The sequence below is a fragment of the Vidua macroura genome, chromosome 20 (assembly GCF_024509145.1).
Source record: "Vidua macroura isolate BioBank_ID:100142 chromosome 20, ASM2450914v1, whole genome shotgun sequence".
NCBI classification, from domain to species: Eukaryota; Metazoa; Chordata; class Aves; order Passeriformes; family Viduidae; genus Vidua; species Vidua macroura.
The window spans coordinates 6317568-6336288 of record NC_071590.1 but is presented as its reverse complement, the minus strand read 5'-3'; the positions used below and the strand labels follow the sequence as shown (position 1 = coordinate 6336288).

General features: G+C 52.2%; 1 protein-coding gene across 1 annotated transcript in view; it reads right to left on the bottom strand.

Moving 5' to 3' along the window:
* LRRC75A (leucine rich repeat containing 75A) overlaps positions 1-17071 on the bottom strand; it is a 60357-nt gene extending 43286 nt beyond the window's left edge. Inside the window, exon 1 of the mRNA XM_053995937.1 lies at positions 16753-17071. Within this exon, the coding sequence (XP_053851912.1) occupies positions 16753-17016 (264 nt within the window). The 5' untranslated portion in view covers positions 17017-17071. The remainder of the gene's footprint in view (positions 1-16752) is intronic.
* Between the last annotated feature and the right edge of the window lie 1650 nt (positions 17072-18721).

The following is an 18721-nucleotide window of genomic DNA, read 5'->3' as shown; positions in this document are numbered from 1 at the left end:
AAGAAAAGCCCCTCTAATTAGCTGATCCTAGACATTCAGTGTTGAGGCAAGTGGAGCAGGAAAATCCCCCTCGTGCTGCTCTCACCTTTGTTTCCCAGCACAGCGAGCACGGAGCTCTGCGTGGTTTTCCTGCCCCCTCTCCCAGCCAAAATCAGCCTCATCTGTTCTGCAGCTGATCACCCATCCATATTAGTTAGATTTTTATGATTTGCTTCAGTACCTCATGTTTTTTTTAGAGGTAACCCGAGGCTCAGACAACTCTTGTCCTTGGGAGGTGACAGGAGATGCCTGATGGCCACTAAAGATTTTCATTTGTGCGTACAGCTCTCCTACCCTGCCCTCACAAGCAGTAAATCCACAGACAACTCTGAAATAAGTATTTACAGGAACAAAAGAGAAAAGCAGAACTGGGATCTTTGCAGGAAAGGGGAAGAGATTCACAAGTAGAGGATGGCACTGTCAGAGGGGGAGGAATCACTTGCCCTCACAGAGAAGGGATGCTCTCAATGCTGCCTGGGCTTGCAGCAAGTGAACGGCTCCTGGGACAAGAGCAGCATTCCAATCACACAATTCCCTGCTTGGAATCACAGACCAGGCTCCCCACACCCCCTCCAGCTGATGGGAGTTGTTGGATCAACACTGAGCCCACAAGCACTTGGTGCAGTCTGCTCCTCACCCCCACGTACAGCATTCCATGAGCCAGACACCCCAACTCTGCACATCCCTGCAAACATCCCTGCTGGGAAAAGAGTCCAAAAACCCTCACCCAGATGGCCCAGCCTCAGTGATGAAGCAAACAGGCACCAAGGCTGGTGCTGCCTGTCCTTCCTGCCACCCTCTGTCCTTCCCCAGCTGACCCTGGTGTCACCACTCCTGTTAAATCATGGGGAAGGGGCACGGGTGTCACAGCTGATGAAGGTCCTCTGAGTTCAGGGGAACTGGGAGAGAAGAAGGAACAGATCCCAGCAAGGGAAGGAGCAGGATTTGGCTGTGGAAATCCCTGCATGGCAGAACAGATGCTCTGCAGCTGGGCCAGATGGTCCCCAGCTGCTGCCAGGGATTCTGCCTGGGACAGGACCCTGGATCCTGCAGGAGCTGAGCTTTGGCTGATGAGATGGAGGAAAGCTCAGCCTGACCTGGCCCTGGTCTAACAGAGACACTGGGAGTCCTCACCTCTCACTCCTCTAATCCAGGCACCTTCCCCAAATTACCCTCCCTTCACAATTAACACAACCCTGCATGAGCTCTGCCATTAATTGTGAACCAGGCTCTGCTTAGGAAGGAATCAGGATTTATTGTCTTGACCCAGCAGCTGTCACCATGAGGGGCTTCAGGAGGAGGTCAGGGTGAGTCTCCAGATGTACAACAGGTAAAAAGCCCTCTCTGAGCCCATCCTGACCTGCTGTTCCCAGGAGCAGGCAGAAACAGAAAGAACTGCAAATCTCACTGAAACAACACATTTGCTTTTTTATCCACTCCAAAAATGTTGCTGTTGATGGCCCCCTTGCCCTCCTCAGCCAGCAGAGCTGTTGTAATCCAACAATGGAGAAAGAAAGTTGATGATTTTGGGGAATTGATCAATGCAGCCAAAAATCCCGAGGTGAGGATTGCCCACAGCTATCCAGGGGTGTTGTTTTGATGCCCAGCCCTGGGAAACACTCCCACAGCATCCCCCAGAACCTGCAGCATCAATAATGATGTTCCTGCCTCACCTGGAAGCCTCCTGGACCCAGCAGAAATCAATCCACTCCTGCACACACAATGAGAGGCTGCAACCCAAGAGCTGCTGTCTGAAAGCTGCTCCCACTTCCAAGCCCTGAGCTGATTATTATTGCATTAGCCATGGAGGGATGCATTGTTAATGCTCAATGGATGCTAAACTCTGCTTCAAAAGGATGGAATTTCGGGGTGGGAGACTCTAGGAATGTTTTGGCATCCTTTAATAGGTGCTGGAATAAAGCCTCAGATATTTCTGATACAGAAAATAAGCATCAGTGATTCCTCAACACAGCTCTCTCCCAGAGTTATTCAATGGAAGTAATTGAAGGCATCTTTGAGAGACACAAATATTCAATTAACTCTCCAAACTGGCTGCTGTGGAATAATGCAAGCATGACAAAAAGATAATTTAAGTGAACAAATTGCAGCTGACTCCCATAAAATCATGCCAAACCTTTTTTTTTTTTTTTGGGGGCGGAGGCATTTATACCATTGTAGGAGTCTGGCTGGGAGGGGCACAGGGAAAAAATGGGTTTGGATCAATAGCAGTACCTGCACATACCAAAATCCAGGCATAGCCCTGGTTTTTTACCAGCAAAGAGAGTGGAAATACTCAGCACAAGAATCTGGCTGAGTGTCACTGCAGGAATTAGGAGATTTTGTAAGGTAAAGATTTAGAAGGAACAAGATAGAGAGAGATTTTAGCACAAAGCAAAGAGGAGGAAGTAGGGTTGAATGAAACATTTAAATAAAAGCTCCCTGACCCTTTTTTGCATTAAAATTTATCCTCAGGAACAGCCTATTCCATGAAACCACTTACTACCTTCCCAACTGTTAAAAGGGAATTCCAGCATAGGAGAAAAACCAACCCAATCCCACAGCACCAAACCCATTTTCTGGATTAAGCAACAGGAGTGGAATAAAAATAAAGGTTTCCCCAAGGAAGCCAGCATCACCCAAGTAATTAATATGGACAGCATGAATTGCAATTCTTTCATTTGCAAATCCAGCATCCCCAGTTAATCTCGAGCATGGACAAAGTCCATTAATAAAGCAGATTCCTGTAATGGGATTCAAAGCAACGTCAAATCAATAAATAAATAGAAAAATTGTGTGGTTAAATAATCTACACTTTGCAAAATAACATCAGTGCTGTGATGCTGGGTGGTTCTGTGGAGACAAATTCCAGAGCAATCCCAGCAGAAATACCCAGCAAGAAAATCAGATCGAGGTGGGAAAACCTCCCTGCTCAGGGGTGAAATCCATGAGCCAAGGGAAAAATCTTCCTCACACTCCATGAAACCTCTCCTGAGCAGCCCCACACAGAGCTGGGAGTTCCCCAAGCAGCTTTTCAAAGAGTGAGGGGGGATGATTTCCCTTAAAATCCTTTCCCAACCCCTCTGGTCTCACCCTGGGTGTCTCTTCTCCAGTTCTGGAATTCAGCAGCCCCTGGCAGGACCTTTCCTGTGCCCTCCACTGCCAGCTCAGGTGCATTTCCTGACAAACACCGACCCCAACTCATCCTGTTTCACCAAACCACTGCCTTTTGGGGCACCTTTGATGCCCACAGCTCCCTGCAGAGAGTGTCCCCCTGAACAAAAGGAGAAACTGAGTCACAGAAAATTAAATCCACACTCCAAACTGGCATTGCTGCCCTCAGCATCCCCATTTCCAAAGCCTTTCAGCCGGGAGGCCACGGCTCTGCCCTCCTTCTCCTCTGGGATATCTCCTCTCAGGCTTGCCAAGTCAGAAAACCACTTAAATACCTGATTAACTACAAGCACATGTTTAAATCCCAACGGAGCCAGAGGGGTTGGATTAGCAGAGTGCTTCATGCAGGTTTTTGTTAAGCAAAATTTCTTCCCTCCACCCAGTTCCCTTCCCAGGGAGGGACTGGGACAGCCCAGAGTGAGATGCAGCTCAAGTGAGCAGTGGAAGAAGCATTTTGCACAAAATCAGGGAATGAGATCCCAGGGGATGCAGGCTGGGCTGATGGAGAGTGCTCTGCCCTCCAGAGCCAGCAAACATTTCCAGTAAGTGCCACTAAAATTCTCTTTATTTCACCACACACCAGGCTCCAGAAAGGCCAGAGGGTGGTGGCTGCTGAGCCCCAGAGATGTGACAGATTAACCCAAAGATGGCCTGAGAGCCTCTGTGCTTGGCTGAGAAGATAAATCCTCCCCAGGTTTCACTGGGGGTGCTGAACAGACACAGGTAATAAACAGCTTTTCTGCTGTGCCCTGTCTGTGGGGTCTGGGTCCCCTGTGAGGGAAAGGGCTGCTCACTGCACCCCCAAACCCACAGGGCCCCCACAGCAGGCAAGGAGAAGCAGGAACACCCCTCCTGCTGGGACAGGCACTACACACCCTGTTTTCAGCAATAAAAGGTGCCAACCACCTCCCTCCTCCACTAAAATCCGAATATTTCTGCTTTGTTTGACAGCCAGGGCCATTAAATTGCTGCTGTTGATATTCCATTTCCCAGTGGAGGTGCCAGGAGACACAAAACACACCTTGGCCCAGGGAGCTTCTGCCAGGGAAATGGAGCCTGTGATGGATCTGTGGCCCCAGGGAGGAGCAGGAGCCACCAGCTGGGTGATGGAAACCACGCCTGGAGCTCCCTTTGCAGGAGAGGATCCATGGCAAAGCTGCTGCTCCCACTGCTGAGTCACAGCTGCTGTGCAGAGCCCAGGGCAGGATCAGGAGCTTCCTTCCATCTGGGGCTTCTACCCAGCCCTGTTGGGGTGAGGACCAAAAGACACCCGGGAACAAGGCAGGGAGCAGGTCCAGAGCAGGAATATCAGCAAAGCATCCCTGGGATATTCCCTTCATTCCCCACAATGTGACACCAGCCCAGGGAGTGTCCCCAGGGAGAAGCCTGGAATGCCATGGGTAACAGAGCACCCTGCTAATCCCTCCTGCTTCCCCAGGGTGGCTGAGCCTTCCTGGGAACACTCAGCTGGATCCCATGGAACGCTGTGGCCACAGGATATTCCCACAGGTGCCAGAACAAAGTCTGTGGCTTGCAGCTCCTGCTCCCAGTTCCAGCATTGCAAGCCCAGAACATTGATTTTCCAACTCCAAAACAGCCAGATATTTTTTACACCAGCAGCTCCTCCTGAAGTTAACAGCAGAGGAAGAAGAGCCCCAGAAACTTTCAGGACACAGCACCAAGTCCTTAATCTCGTTTCCCAGATACAACCACGGGGCTGAATAATCCCTGAAACCTGATGCAGGATGATGAGCTGAGCAAGAGGAAAGCCAGGATGAGCTCATTGTGCTGAGCCTCCCCTTCCCTGCTCCGGTCCCACCGAGACATCCACAACCCCGGGCTGGAATTCCTCAAACGGCCGCAAGCAGCTGATTTCAATATCATTAAAACATGACTAATACAGACTTTGAGCTGGTTCTAAAGTGGAGGAGGCACTGGTGGGTGGTGAATCAGACACCTCCAGCCTCACACACACGAGATGTGGGTGAGCCATGGGGTGGCTTTTTGCACACAGTGACACCAAACCCGCCTTGGGACCTTCTTCCCGTGCCAAGAAATGACAGAAATTCATGGCTGGAAGAAAGATTCCATTTTGCAAGGCATGAAACAGGAAGAAAAAAACCTTGGTTTTCTCTGAAGACCCACAGGCTCGTCTAAAATCACCAGTGACAAGTAAATAGGTTGGAAAAACCTCCCTCTGAGAGCCAGGCTGACTCAATCTGTGTTATCTTTTCCCTTTTTACTTTATCTTCCCTGATGTGCCTGCTCAGGAAGAGATAAGGAGCAGCTGCTCCGAGCCCCACTCGTGGCCCTGCCACTTCTGTGCACTTCATTCCTGTTCTTGGGAATTCTCTGCTTCCCTTCCCCTTTGCCAGAGGGATGCTCAGCCCTTCTGCTCCATTCCCTCTGAAAAATGAGGAGTAGGGAAGCTTTTTCCTGGTAAAGAATCCTGGAATTATTTAGGGTGGAAAAGCTCAAGTCTGACCACTAACCCACCACTAAACCATGTCCCCACATCCCATAAACCCCTGCAGGGATGGGGATTCCAGCATTTCTCTGGTGGGACAGCCAGCATCCTGCTGGCTCTGGGATGGGTCAGGGCTGGAACATCTCGGGGAGCTTGGTCAGCGCTGGGTCCCACCAGGATTTTGCACAATGTCATTCCCATCCTCCTGCAATCAATGGAATGATCTCAGCCTGTGGGAATGGCACTGTATTCCTGCCTTTGGGAATATTCCAGGCTCCTGTATTTTTGCCCTCTTCCAAAGGGAGGGCACACAAGCAAACACGAGTCCTTGTGGAAAATAAAGTTGATTTATGTGATGCGGCAATGCTAAAAGGTCTTTTTTAAAAAAAGATCTTTCAGGAAAAGAGTTTAGCTGGTTTATTTTCTTTCAGGAAAGGATTTATTTTCTTTGTGTTGGTGGAGAACAGCAGCTGATGGGCAAGACATGAAAGCACCCCAAGCAGAGAGATTCCTCACCACGTTTCAGGGAGTTTATCTCATCCGAGAACTGCTTTACATCTAAAAAAGGATGGAGAAGTTTATCACAGCCAAAACTTGCACTGGTGCAAGGCTGACTCTGTCACCTGCACTGTGCCAGATTCTCCATCCTCCTCCTCTGGCCACCAACGGGGCGGGGAGGAAACCAGAGGGAAAACCAAGCTGTGCATGGAGAGCTCAGAAGCACCAAAGCTGCTCCTGTTTTACAGTTCAGCTTTTCCACTGAATGACCACTGCCATGGACTGGAAAGTCAGCTTTGGGACGTTTTCCCCTGCCAAGAAATGCCAGGAATTCCTGCTTGGAAGTGGTACAGCTCCAGCAGCTGTCCCCACGTGGGAGCAGGGCCGTGCTGGATGCCGCACACCCACGGCCCCTGTTGTTTACGAGGCACCCAGGGCCTTTACAGAGATGCACACATCCTAAAATCCAGGAAAACCCGGAGTCCTGGCAGCTCTTGGGGCTGCTGCCACCTTTGTTCTAAAGCAGCAAGGCAGAGAGAAGAATGCCACGGAAAGGACTGGATTTTTATACTGAGAAAGGAGATGTGGGAGAGGAGATGTTGTGCACATCCACTTGAGACACATTTCCCCTTCCCAAATCCACAAATCTGTGCAATGACTAGTTTGGGCTGGAAGGGACCTTAAAGCTCATCCCATTCCCACTCCTCTGCCATGGGCAGGGAGACTTTCCACACACCAGGGAGCTCCAACCTGGCCTTGGACACTTCCAGGGATGGAACAGCCACAGCTTCTCTGGGCACCCTGTGCCAGGGCCTGCCCACCCTCACAGGGAACAATTCCTTCCCAACATCCCATCCAAACCTCCCCTCTGCCAGCCTGAAGCCCAGGCAGCCTCTTTGAATCACCCACACTGGTGACACTCTGTGGTTTTGGGGTAGCTGGTGAAGGGTTCCACCTCTAATCCACAGAGAGGATGAAAAGCAGAGCCCCAAACTCAGCAGGAGAGCTCCACAGCTGCAGTCAGCAGGGTCCTGCTGAATGCTCTGAATTCCCCTCCAAAGCCAGCACACACAGCCCAGCTGGGCTGGACAGGCACCCTGTGATCCCATTAAACAGCCTGAGAGCCTGGGAGTGGCACACACACAATAAAACATCAATTTTGGAGCTGCTCAGAGGAGGCTTTCCTCTTCAAACACCCACAGAAAAACGGGGAAGGGAACGGATGAGACCATCAGCACGGGCAAATTACCCTCATTTTTTGCAGGGTGGCTGAAAAGCCTCCCATTTCCCATCCTGAGACTCAATCAGTGCTGTGCTCTGCACCACTGGGAGCTGGGAACCTCGCCCTGGCTTCTATCAACACAGCAAAGTCAGTTTTGGGGATGAAGGGAAGATGTGAAGCCTTTCCCACGTTTTATGCCATGCTTGTGTGGTTTTATTTGCAGCATCAGATTTTGAACCATCAGGTAGAGGAGGGCTGGGGTTTGGTATTTGATATTTGAAGAAGGTTGGAAGGTAAAATCTTTCTTGGAGGCTTTCACAGCAACTTCCCTCCCTGTCTGGCACCAGGGAATTTGCATGCTCCTTTGAGGATCCACCTTGGCACGTGCCTCCAAACTGGAGGTGGGATCCTCCCAGCTGGCTCAGTCTCTCCAGAAAGCCCAAAAGTAAAGGATTTGGGCTCATCAAAGTCACCAGAAAATGCCCAAACTTGTTAAGGAAGAATTAGTGACTGAGCTGCCCAAGGATTCAATTCAGTGATATTAAAATTCAATTAATGCTGCTCTATAAAATAGCTTTAAGCATTAAATATGTTTACTTCAAACCACCCAGATTTCAAACCAGCAATTTGATGCCAACCTCTGGTCAGGCTTTAATTTTAAAATTGAAGAATTTAAAAAACATTTAATTTTAAATTTTAGCTCCTGTTAGCCCAGGTAGGCAGGACATGGCTGCCAATGATTTTAGGGAAGTCAGTGATAAAAACAACCAGAAAAGAGTGAAGTGCAAACATGGCTTTGGGGAGAGTTTGGTTCTCTCACAAGGACAAAGAAAACATCTTAATTTCAGTTAATTCAAATGTTTGGCTCCGTGATCTTAAGGGTCTGATCCAATTTCAAGGATTTTAATACACTTATTCCAGTTTAACACTGAATTTCAGCAAGTCAATGAAAAAACTCAGGAGGACAAAGGAGAAATGCATATTTTCCAATCTGCAACTAAAACTTCAACCTGAGAGACCAAGATCTGTAATTATGGTGACCAGAAGTGTAATTCATGATGCACAATTTAATACTCCACTTAATGAATCAACCAGTTTTAAATGCAAAATCTGTTTCGAGACATTTACTTTGTCTGCTTTCTTATCCAGCATATTTTGAGTGTATTAACTGATCAAAAAACATTAAAACCCACTTTTCTGCTCTTTAAACTTGCTTTCATTTCCCTGTAACTCGAGGCAGAAATACAAAAGGATCAATCAATAAATCAATCCTGTAAACCCCAAATTCACCATTTCCCACCAGAATAAAACCACACAAAATTCCTCACCCAGCCACACAGCTGCCTAAATAAATGTCCCCAGATACACCAGGCTCCCTCCTCAGAAAAGGAAGTATCCAATTACACCAAGCAGAAGCAGCTTTTTACAACCAAACAGGAAAACATCCTCTTTCTTATAGAATGACCCCCCCCAAAAAAATCCTAACCACACACAAAAAAAGGGCTGCTTAAATCAAGATTTAACCCAATCCTGCATGATTTGATGTAAATAATGAGTGTAGATCATTCACAATCTCATCCCAAATTGTTTCTCTGCAAGCCCAGGAAGTCCACAGAGACATTTGGGAGCAAGATTTCCCTCAAATCCTTTCTGGAGAGGGGAGAACTGTATCCAAATGGAAATAAATGGAGGGGTTCTGGGATGAACCAAGGCTTTGGGGCTGTTTGGTGAGGTTTGGGTCCTGTTTCTGCAGAGATTTGGGCTCCTCTGCTCTGATTTTGGGGAGCTCAGGCTGAACCAGGAGCTGGGGTTTGTTCAACACCAACCAAACCTGGGGCAGAGGCTGCAGCAGCTTCAGTTCATCCTTGTGCAGGGAATTGGGGTTCTTTGACTGAGGTCCAAACCCCCCCCCCCTGTATCCCACTTCCCACTGGGGGTGGGGATGCCCCAAATCCCAAAGCTGCCCCCTCCAGGAGCTCTGTGCTCCTCCAGCAGCTCTGCAGGCAGGGTGGGAACAGGACAGAGGTGTCCCAGGAAAAACCCTCAGCACATCCCCAGCCAAAACAACCATTTCCCACCGCAGTCTGCTCTCCTTCCTCAGCAGCCTTTTGCTTTCCCCTGCTGGGATTTCACTGCTGTGCCAAGATCCTGGCCTTGGGGAGGGTGGGGGAGAAGGAACAGCCCTGCAGAACAAGGCAGGAATTATCTGCTCCCAGCCCCAGAGTGGGCTCATCCCCTGGGAAAGGGGAAGAGGATGCTCTGGGAATTTCCCAGCCATGGGACTGGGGCTCCTGGCTCAAAGCCCTGTGCTCTTCCACCAGGCAAACCCAGGGAATCTCTGCACAAAGGGAGGTGAAGGCACAGGAACTGTTCAAAGAGGTTTTAGTCTCGTGTTTTCCAAGCTCGTCCTTGGAGTGGGAGGAAGGGACAGAGCTCGCTCACCTCGGTGTGCTTTGCATGCTGGAGGGTGAAAACAGAGCTGCAGCTCCCGTCCCTAACACCCATCTCCTCACTTTCTGTGCCTAAACAGAAAGCAAGGAGCTGAAAAACCCAGCACACAAATCCCCATCCTCCAAAACACCCTGCTCCTGCTCCAGGCTGTCTGGTCAGCCTCTCCTTTAATTAACCAACCTTCATTTCCACACACCTGCTGGTTGGCCTCTCCTTTAATTAACCAGCCTTCGTTTCCACACCACTGCTGTTAGAACTGCAACCAACATTGTGCTGGGCAGGGCCTCGCTGAAACCTCCTCCAAATGCAGCCCTGGGAGCTTCTGGGAATGGGCAGCACCAGTGGGAGCAGGAGCTGGACTGGGAAGCTGGAACTGGACTCAGAAATCAGTCTCACAGGCAAAGGGGACACTCAGGGACTGAAATCAGCAGCCAGCAGCCGGATCCAGGGCTGGGGAGGAGCAGACCTCAAGGAAAACCCCCATGGGCCAACAAGGACTTTGGAACCACTGGAAAAGGCAGAAAGATCTCGTAAAGAAATTCCCCCACCAATACCAACCCCGAGTCCTGCCCTGCAAAGCAGGACAGCCAGGACTCTGGGAAGATTATTGTGATATAAAGAGGCCCTGAGGGATGAGATATCCACTGAGATACCCAAAGGCAGGAGGAAAAGGCAGCTCCCTCCCCTCGGCTCTGCTGCGTGTCCAGGCTCTCCAGAGCTCAAAGCCTTGCACAGAGGAAGTGCCTCTGACTTTGAAAGACACCAAGTCTGAAAGATAAAGAGTCTTGAAAAGATCTGAGAATGCTGGAAAGCTCCAAGCAGTTCCTGCTCTCCAGCAGCAAGGTCAGAGCCAGGAGTAATTGGAGCTAAAACCTTTGGCCTGGAGAGGAATGGAATGGACAATTTGCTTTTCCTTTTACAGGCAAGATTAAATTTACCATGCAGTGATCTTTTCTCCAGAATTTGAAAGAGAAGGAGGCTGAGACACATACACACAGAAAGAGAAACAGAATCAGGCATTAAATCATATCAGGCATCTGGCCAGGACCTGAAGATGTTGAATACTAAAAAAAATTCCACATCGCTTGCAGGAGAATGAAATGAATATTAATGTACAACCACCTCCCTTAGCTAAGAGAAGGCCACAGCCACAAATCCCCCAACACATCAAACACTGAGGCTCCAATACACTGAATTTCAGGAGCGTCACCCCCGTTCCTGCTCCCTGCACAGAGCACAGCCCCATGCCAGCGCTGGGATGTGCAGGGAGGGCTGTGCCTGCACACCCACGCTGCCAGGGACAGCAGACATCCTCACACTCCGGGCTTTCACAGGCTGAAGCAAGATAAAAAGGAAAAGAGAGGGGAAAAAAAAAAAAAAAAGGTGTATGCCAGGCTGTCTGCAGCCCCGAGCTGCTGCATTTCACATCAGGTGTGAAAACAGCAGAGCCTGGGGGGGAAAAAAGACACATTCCTGCTATTATATAACAGAGAAAGTGCTGAACGGGGGCTGAGGTGGAACAACAACCATTAACTTCTGCCAGCTGGGAGGTTTCTGTCTGCAGTGAGGGCACAGGCAGGACCTGATCCTGTTCCAGATGCCCACAGCACACAGCCCAGCCCAGCCTAACCCAGCCCAGCCTAACCCAGCCCAGCTCCCACTCTCTATCACATCCCACCTCTCCCGGCCTTCCTCTCCCCCCAAAACCACATTTCCCCCAGGAGGAGCAGCAGCAGCCACCTTCCAGGGGGATCATTAAATCCCATCCTGTGCCTGCACATCCACCTGCAAATCCCACAGGGGATGGAAAAGGAGCAGAAGGATGGGAAGCAGGCAAAGTGAGGGAGCATCTTACAGCAGGGCAGGGTTTGGGGAGCACCAGAAACCCTTTTTGGGGCAGGAAACACCCCAAATATCAGAGATATTTGTTGTCAACGCCTCCAGCAGCCTAAGGGTTAAAAAGCATTGCGGGGAGCCCTGGTGGGGTTTCAGCAGCAGCTGGAGGCAGAGGAAATGAGGGTTCATCCCAAAGCCACCCCACTCAGAGCAGGGTTACCCAACTTCCACCCTGGGGGCCCTGCTGCAGCCAGGGCAGGGCCCTCCCTCAGCCCCAGCAGCTCCCACTTGAGCAAGAACCATCCCAAACCTGCAGAATTCCTGATCCCTGTCCTCTGCTGGCAGCCACAGGCTGGGAGGAGCGCAGAGACCCCAGGCTGGGTCACCTCTGGTGCACCTGCTGCTCTGAGCACGCAGGAGGAGGGACCAGGTGTTCACTTGTGGGGCAAACACAGCCGTGCTGAGCTCCTCCAGCATTCCTGGAGCACGGCGTGGCTTCCGTGGGAATGCTGCCCCATGGCTGGGGTGCACAGGGCCAGCAGTAAGCACAGAGTCCAGCCACAAATGTTTGCATTTTCTTCTCTGCTCTTGTGTCTCAAGGAGGAAGTCACAAAGTGAGCTGCCTCCAGCAGTATTTGTAACTTTTTTTTTTTGTGTGTGTTTTACTATCCCCACCGATCAAGCCCCTCTTGCAATGAAGATACTCATCACTAATTAATTAATTAAACATCCCTGTGCCACACAGTTCCCAGGCTGCTCAGGTCATGTCTCATTCCCCACAACCTCTGGCTGGAAAATCCCCCTGGGCTGGGGCAGGGGCACAGCTGCACCCACAGCAGGGGATGTTTGTGGGATAAACCCCAGGGATCCCAGGCTGGACCACAGCCAGGAGGGGCTGCCACAGGGTCTGCAATATTTGGTGGGCACAGGGCACGTCTGGTGGGCACAGGGCACGTTTGCTCCCAGCCCTTTCCTGCAAATGGGATTTTTTGTGGTGTTTTTGCCCATCTGGGGCCCTCTCCCCTGCCCTCCACACCCTGGCAATGCCCACCCCAGGCTGGCACGGCAGAGAATCCACCTTGCAAGTGGTGCCACACCTTGGACCTTGGCATTTGCCTTCTGGCCACACCCAGGCATTTATTGCCATACTTTGCTTTCTTTCCCCCCTTTCCCCATTTAATTCCTGGAACTGCTGCTCACCTGCCCTGTGCAGATGATGCTCAGATCTGCTGGATTCCTCCTCCTCCTCCTCCTCCCCTCTCCCACCAGCCCCAGAACAGCAGCAAAAGCTCCACGTCGAGCCATAACCAATGGCAAATTCCTTGAGTGCAACGTAATGTGCTGGGAAGCGCTTCCCCATCTCGCCTGGGAAAAGCGATCCTTTGGCAGCAGGGAGGAGGAAAACATGCTTTGTTTTACAAATCCTCTCCCCAGCAGGAGAGACACTCCCAGAATTTAATATACTGACAGCGCTTGGCTGCCTTAACCACTGAAACTCAAAGAGTACGGGGGAGAAAATAAAAGAGTAAAAAATAAAAAGTGCCACGCTCTGTAGCATTAAAACCTATCCTTGCTCTGCAACTGGTGGTACTGGGAATAGTGGAGCTGGGATTCTCCCATGTGGATGGAGCGAGGGTCTGAGAATGGAATCCCATCTCCCAAGTGCTGGACACCTTTGAATAAATTCATTTTTTAGCCTCTCCCTGCAGCAGCTCCTTGTTGGAAAGCAGAGAAGATGCTGCCAGGTAAACTTGGGAAGTCACATCATGGCAGGTAAATTCCAAGTTATTCCACGCAGGAATTACTTCCATGGAAGGCCAGCAGCTCCCTCCAGGTGACTAGCAAGCCTTTGGCAACCCCAAACACGAGCCTAAGTCAAATGTTAATGATTTCAGTGTCTTGCCACTGCATTTATGCCAAAGGCACCCTCCCTGCAGCACCGTGAGGGAAAACACCTCAGCCAAGGAGAGCAGCAGGCACTCGTTGGGATTTGGGGGATTTGAGTTTTGCAGTGTGGGGTTTGGGCTCCAGAACAGAAAGAAGGAAAAAGAAATGAGTATTCTGTGTCTCAGGAGCTCAGTGTTAAATTAGCCTGGCTGTGCCAGAGGAGCACAAACCCTCTGGAATGGCTGCTGGCAGCAGGAATAACAGGAGTGTTATTTTGGGGGCAGGCAGTGGGATCAAATTGCCTCCACAGCAGAGACCACTGCTGACCTCTCTGAGGAAGCAAAGTCTGTCCGCTCTCCACGCTTTTTATATTTTTAAACAAACAAACAAAAAATCACTTTGTATCTCAGTATTTTATAGCTGTTTGCAACCTCCAGGCATTCCCAGAAACACAAATTAATCCTTACAGGAGCCTGTAAGGAAAGCAGCATCGCTCCCACCTCAGGGGAGGGAGAAGGATGGATAAATTCTAAATAAATTCTAAATAAATGGGTGGAATGCAAAGGCCACAGTGGACATTGGTGCCAGTGGTGGGGCTGGAAGGGCAGGACCTGCTCCAGCAGGTTTAAAATACAGGATTGCAGCCCTGCCCTGATTATCAAACACACTTTTTGTGGGAGCAAAAAAAGCCCCCCAAACCTTGTCTTGCAGTGGATGGGTAGGGCAGGGTGTTATGGCACGTTGGCCTATAAAACAAAGATTTTGTGCTCTGGCAATGTACTCATCCTGCTCCAAAAAAATAAATTGTGGAGCCTCTCCAAGGGCAGGGATGCTGTCACCCACCCCTCAGCAGCACGCTGGGCTGGCTTCAAAGCCCGCTGAAGTCAGTGGAAAGGCTCCCAGTGACCTAAATGCCTGGGATTTAAAAAAATCTCTGCTGAGAGCTGGGCACCAGGTCACTGGGTTTGCTGGGAAAACCCCAATTTTGCTGGAAAATGCCCAATTTTACAGCAGCACCGACATGGAGCACAGTCCCTCTGCAGGGGGCACCCTAAAAATGGCTCAGGGAAAAGTCTCTGCCCCACCAGGCTCATCCATCCACCCCTTTCCACAGGGGGAAGCTCATCCTTCTCCCCAAATCCGCACTTTCAGGCTGAGACACTCCAAGAACTCAGCTCTGGAAGGCTCCTGCTGGAGTGGGAACAACCCAAGTGGTCCCTTGGAGCCACCAGTGCCCTCCTAAAACATCCCCTCCCAAAATCCAGCTGCTGGAAAACCCCAGAACAGCCAGGATTTGTTCAGTGGGGCATCCCACATTCCCTCCCTGGAGGCAGGGATTAATATCACCTCATTAAAAACCTGCTTGGAGTCTATTACAGTATCTAGGACAAAGAGTTCTCTGTTTTGACACTCTAAGATATATATTTATCAGAGCAAGCTCTTCAGAGACACTCACTGCCAGAGATGCACCTGACTGTAACAGGTTCCTTGCTTCCCCCAGCAGTTTAAGATTAATTTTTAGCTTTTTCTTCCCAATCTCCAGCGAGATGAGAGGGTTCCCCCGTGGTCAGGTTTGTCATTAGGGCATCCACGGTGACACATCCCAGCTCCCTCACTCTGCACAGAGAGTGAGGACAGACCTGAGCATCGCTGAGAAAAACCAGTCTGGAGCCAGGGAGAACGTGAGAGCGATTCCTGGCACTTTGCAGGCCCCAAGATTTATTTTTTGGGGAGGTGTTTGAGATAAACACCCTCTAAAATTAGCACCTGCCCTTCTGCCAGCTCCAATGGGCTGCGACAACGATAAAGGTTTGGCGTGGCTGAGAGGGTGCAACATTTGGGCTCTGATCTGCTGCCACGGTCCCACAGATCCCAAATGGAGAGGTCACTGTCCCAAGGAATTCCACCCCCAACTCCCAGAGAGGCAGCTCACTCATCTCAGGAAAAGTATTTTATCCCAAAGTGGAAAGTGGGGAGAGTTTTCTATAAAAAAACACAAATGATATGAAACAGTTCAGTTTTCTCAGCTGGGTTGCTCTAAACACAACCCTAAACCTGCAGGGCAGAGGGAGAGATGGAAGTGGGCTGAATGGGGACATGCCCCAGACAACACATCCACTCGCTGAAAAGTTACCTGGACCAGAAAATGGGGGGGGAGGAAATGCCATCAGCAAAAAAAAAAAAAAAAGAAAAAAAAAAAGAAAAAAAAAAGAAAAAAAGAAAAAAAAAAACGCTAGCAGCAAACCCCAAACACAAAATCCCAAAAGAAAACCAGACTGGACCAGTCCCATGGACAGACTATAGGGCAAGAGAGCAGCTCCCCATGCCCAGCAGAGATCTGAACAACTTTTCCCCGGCTGGCAGAACTGGTTACACCGAACAGCCGAGGGAGAAAACCCGAGCTGGAAGATGGATCTGCTTTAGGTTTGCATGGAAAACTCGCTGCTCCTCAAAGCCCTGCGCACCCCAGAGCCTTGAAAACGCCCAGAGCACTCGGGTGTTTTTATCAGCACCTATCAGCAGAAAAGATTAAATGCTAATTTGCTTTTCTGTTTGCTCACACAACTTTCCGTTCTGTTGCTTCCCACCTAATGCCCAGCTCAAACAGATTTTTCAAGGCAAAAGGTCTCGGGCTCCCTACAATTAATTCCCCACTCCCCTAGAGCGTCTCGTTTCTGCCAGCCTCAGTCGACACCAGCAAAACTCCACCAGGCGATTGTGCGCCAAAAAGATAAAAAACAACGCTGCCAGCTCTGGGTATTTCTGAGCCAGCAAGAAAAGAGCTGATTCTCAAAAGCTGCCAGCTCCAATTGCCTCGGCGCTTTTACGGAGCTGCTTGAAACACCAAACTTTTGGAAAGTTGAGTGGGAACCACTTTTGAGTAGGCTGCAAACCCCAGAGCCACCAGCGCCAGCAAGGAAGGGAAAGGGGGAAAAAATACCCGGCAGCGTTTGCTCGCTGCAGACAACGCAAAGCACCTCCCTGGGGGTATTTCCCCCTCTCTGACACCCTGACCACCCTGCAGCTCCTCAGCCACTTCCCCAAAATTGCGCCACGCGAGTCAGAGCCGCAAAAGCGGAGCGTGGCCCCTGTTTGCCACCAAAAGCAGCACAAGTTGCTCTTCAGCTTTTCCCCAGCGCAGCCCCCCGCCCTTCCCCCGGAGAAAACCGCCCATCCTCACCTGCCGCAGGTTCTTCAGCAGCTCGGTGGCCTCCTCCTGCTTGCCCTGCTTGACCAGCAGCAGCATGTCCTGGATCATGCAGATCCGCCGGTGGTACGGGGGCAAGCTGGGGCCAGCGCCCTTGCCGAACTTCTCGCCGGACTTCGCCACGAGGGAAGCCAGGAAATCCCCCCTTTCCCTGGGGGCCACCTTCTTGCGGTGGTGGCCCGGGGGGCTCTCCCCGGCGCTGCCCGGCTGGCAGCCCTTGGTCTGCTTCGTGCCCATGGCCAGCGGCTCCCGCAGCCCGGGCGCCGCATGCAAGGGGGTGGCGAGGCTGGGGGGGCACAAGGGGGGCACAGCACAAAGGGGTGGGGGCTGCACAAAGGGGTCTGGGGGATGCACAAAGGGGTGGGATGAGCGGGAGGTTCCGAGGATGCCCGGGAGGGGGTCGGGGATGCGGGATGGGCTCGGGGGGGGCTCAGCAGAGGGCTCGCTGCCCGGCGGCGGGGCGGCTCCGCTCCCGCAGGCGGAGGATGGGGCGGCTGCGCCCGGCCGGGAGGAGCCGCGGCTCGGCCCCTCCGCTCCGCTCCATCGCCGGCAGAGGCAGAACCGCCGGATCCCGGCAGCTCCGGGCAGCTCCGGGCGCTGCGAGCGGCGCTGCCTCAGCGAAGCGGCGGCGGCTCCTCCGCGCAGCCTCCTCCCGGTGCCGAGGGGCTCCCCCGGGCGTCCCCCGGGCGCGAGGGGCGGTGGCCGCGGCTCGGGGGCAACTGTTGCGCTCAGGGGGCTCCCGCGGAGGCGGCGCGGCTCGGCTCGGCTCGGCTCGGCCCGGCCGGCTCGGGGCGCTCGGAGCGGGGAGAGCCGGGGGAGGGCCGGGGGCGGGCACCGTGCACCGAGGCAGGGCTTGCGGAGGAAGCCGCAGCCGGACGGGGCTCGTCCTTCCTTCCCCGCGGGCTGGGGGCTCTGCACGCCCCGCAGGGGATGCTCCGGGCGGGGCAGCGGCGATGGGGCCGGGCCGGGAGGGAGGCGGCGGGGCCGGGCTGCGGCGGCCCCCCCGAGGCGGCCGGGGGCATCCCCGCCGGGGTTCCCGGGGAGGGATTCCCGCCGGAGCCTCATCGCCCAGGGGATCGGATGGCGTTCGGTCCCTCAGGGATGTGCCCAGGGCGGGGGAGGTGTCCCCGCCTGTCCCCTGCGGGTGATGCTGGCGCTCCGTCCTGCCACGCCGAGCCTGGCTGCTCCTGCACCTGCTGCCCTCCCTCACCTCCAGCCCTGCTGCCCATGTGGAAATCACCACCTGTGCCCCCTTCCCCATCCCCATCCAGCGCTTCCACCCCTCCCTTGCTCCTTCCAGCCGCTCCCCACCGCTATTCCATCACTCCTGATGTTCCTTCACTGCTGATGTTCCATCACTCCTGATCTCTCAGGCACTCCCCAGGCCGGGCTCAGGCCATGGATTGAAGCTTCCAGATAAAGCTCCTGGGGAGCAACTCCTCCAGCCAGGCTCTGCTCACCTGCTGCAGGTCACAGATTGCTCCAGAAGGGCCTGGGAGGGATCAGCTTTGGGGTGATGAGGCCCCAGCAGCGGCCTCAGACCCTGTCCTGATGTGAGGGGATGGTTTCCAACACAGAAACACTTTGCAACTGTTTTAAAAAAGAATCCCAAAGCAATGAGGGGATGTTTTCCAACACAGAAACGCTTTGCAACTGTTTTAAAAAAGAATCCCACATGAGAAGTTTTTGCCTCTCTGCATCCCATGCAATGGCACATCCAGGAACACACAAATCCCACGTTACTGTGGTGGATAAAAGGCAGCTCTCCCCCACCACCAAAGAGCTGGAGGCCCCTGCAATTGTTTCTCAAACTCGACTCATTCTGATCCACAGACCACGAGAACAACACAGAGCCGCGGTGACTTCAGCAGGGTTTGGCTCTGCTCTGCAGAGCTGTGCTGCACATGAGCCAAAACACCAGCAGAGCCGGGTGTCTGCCCCC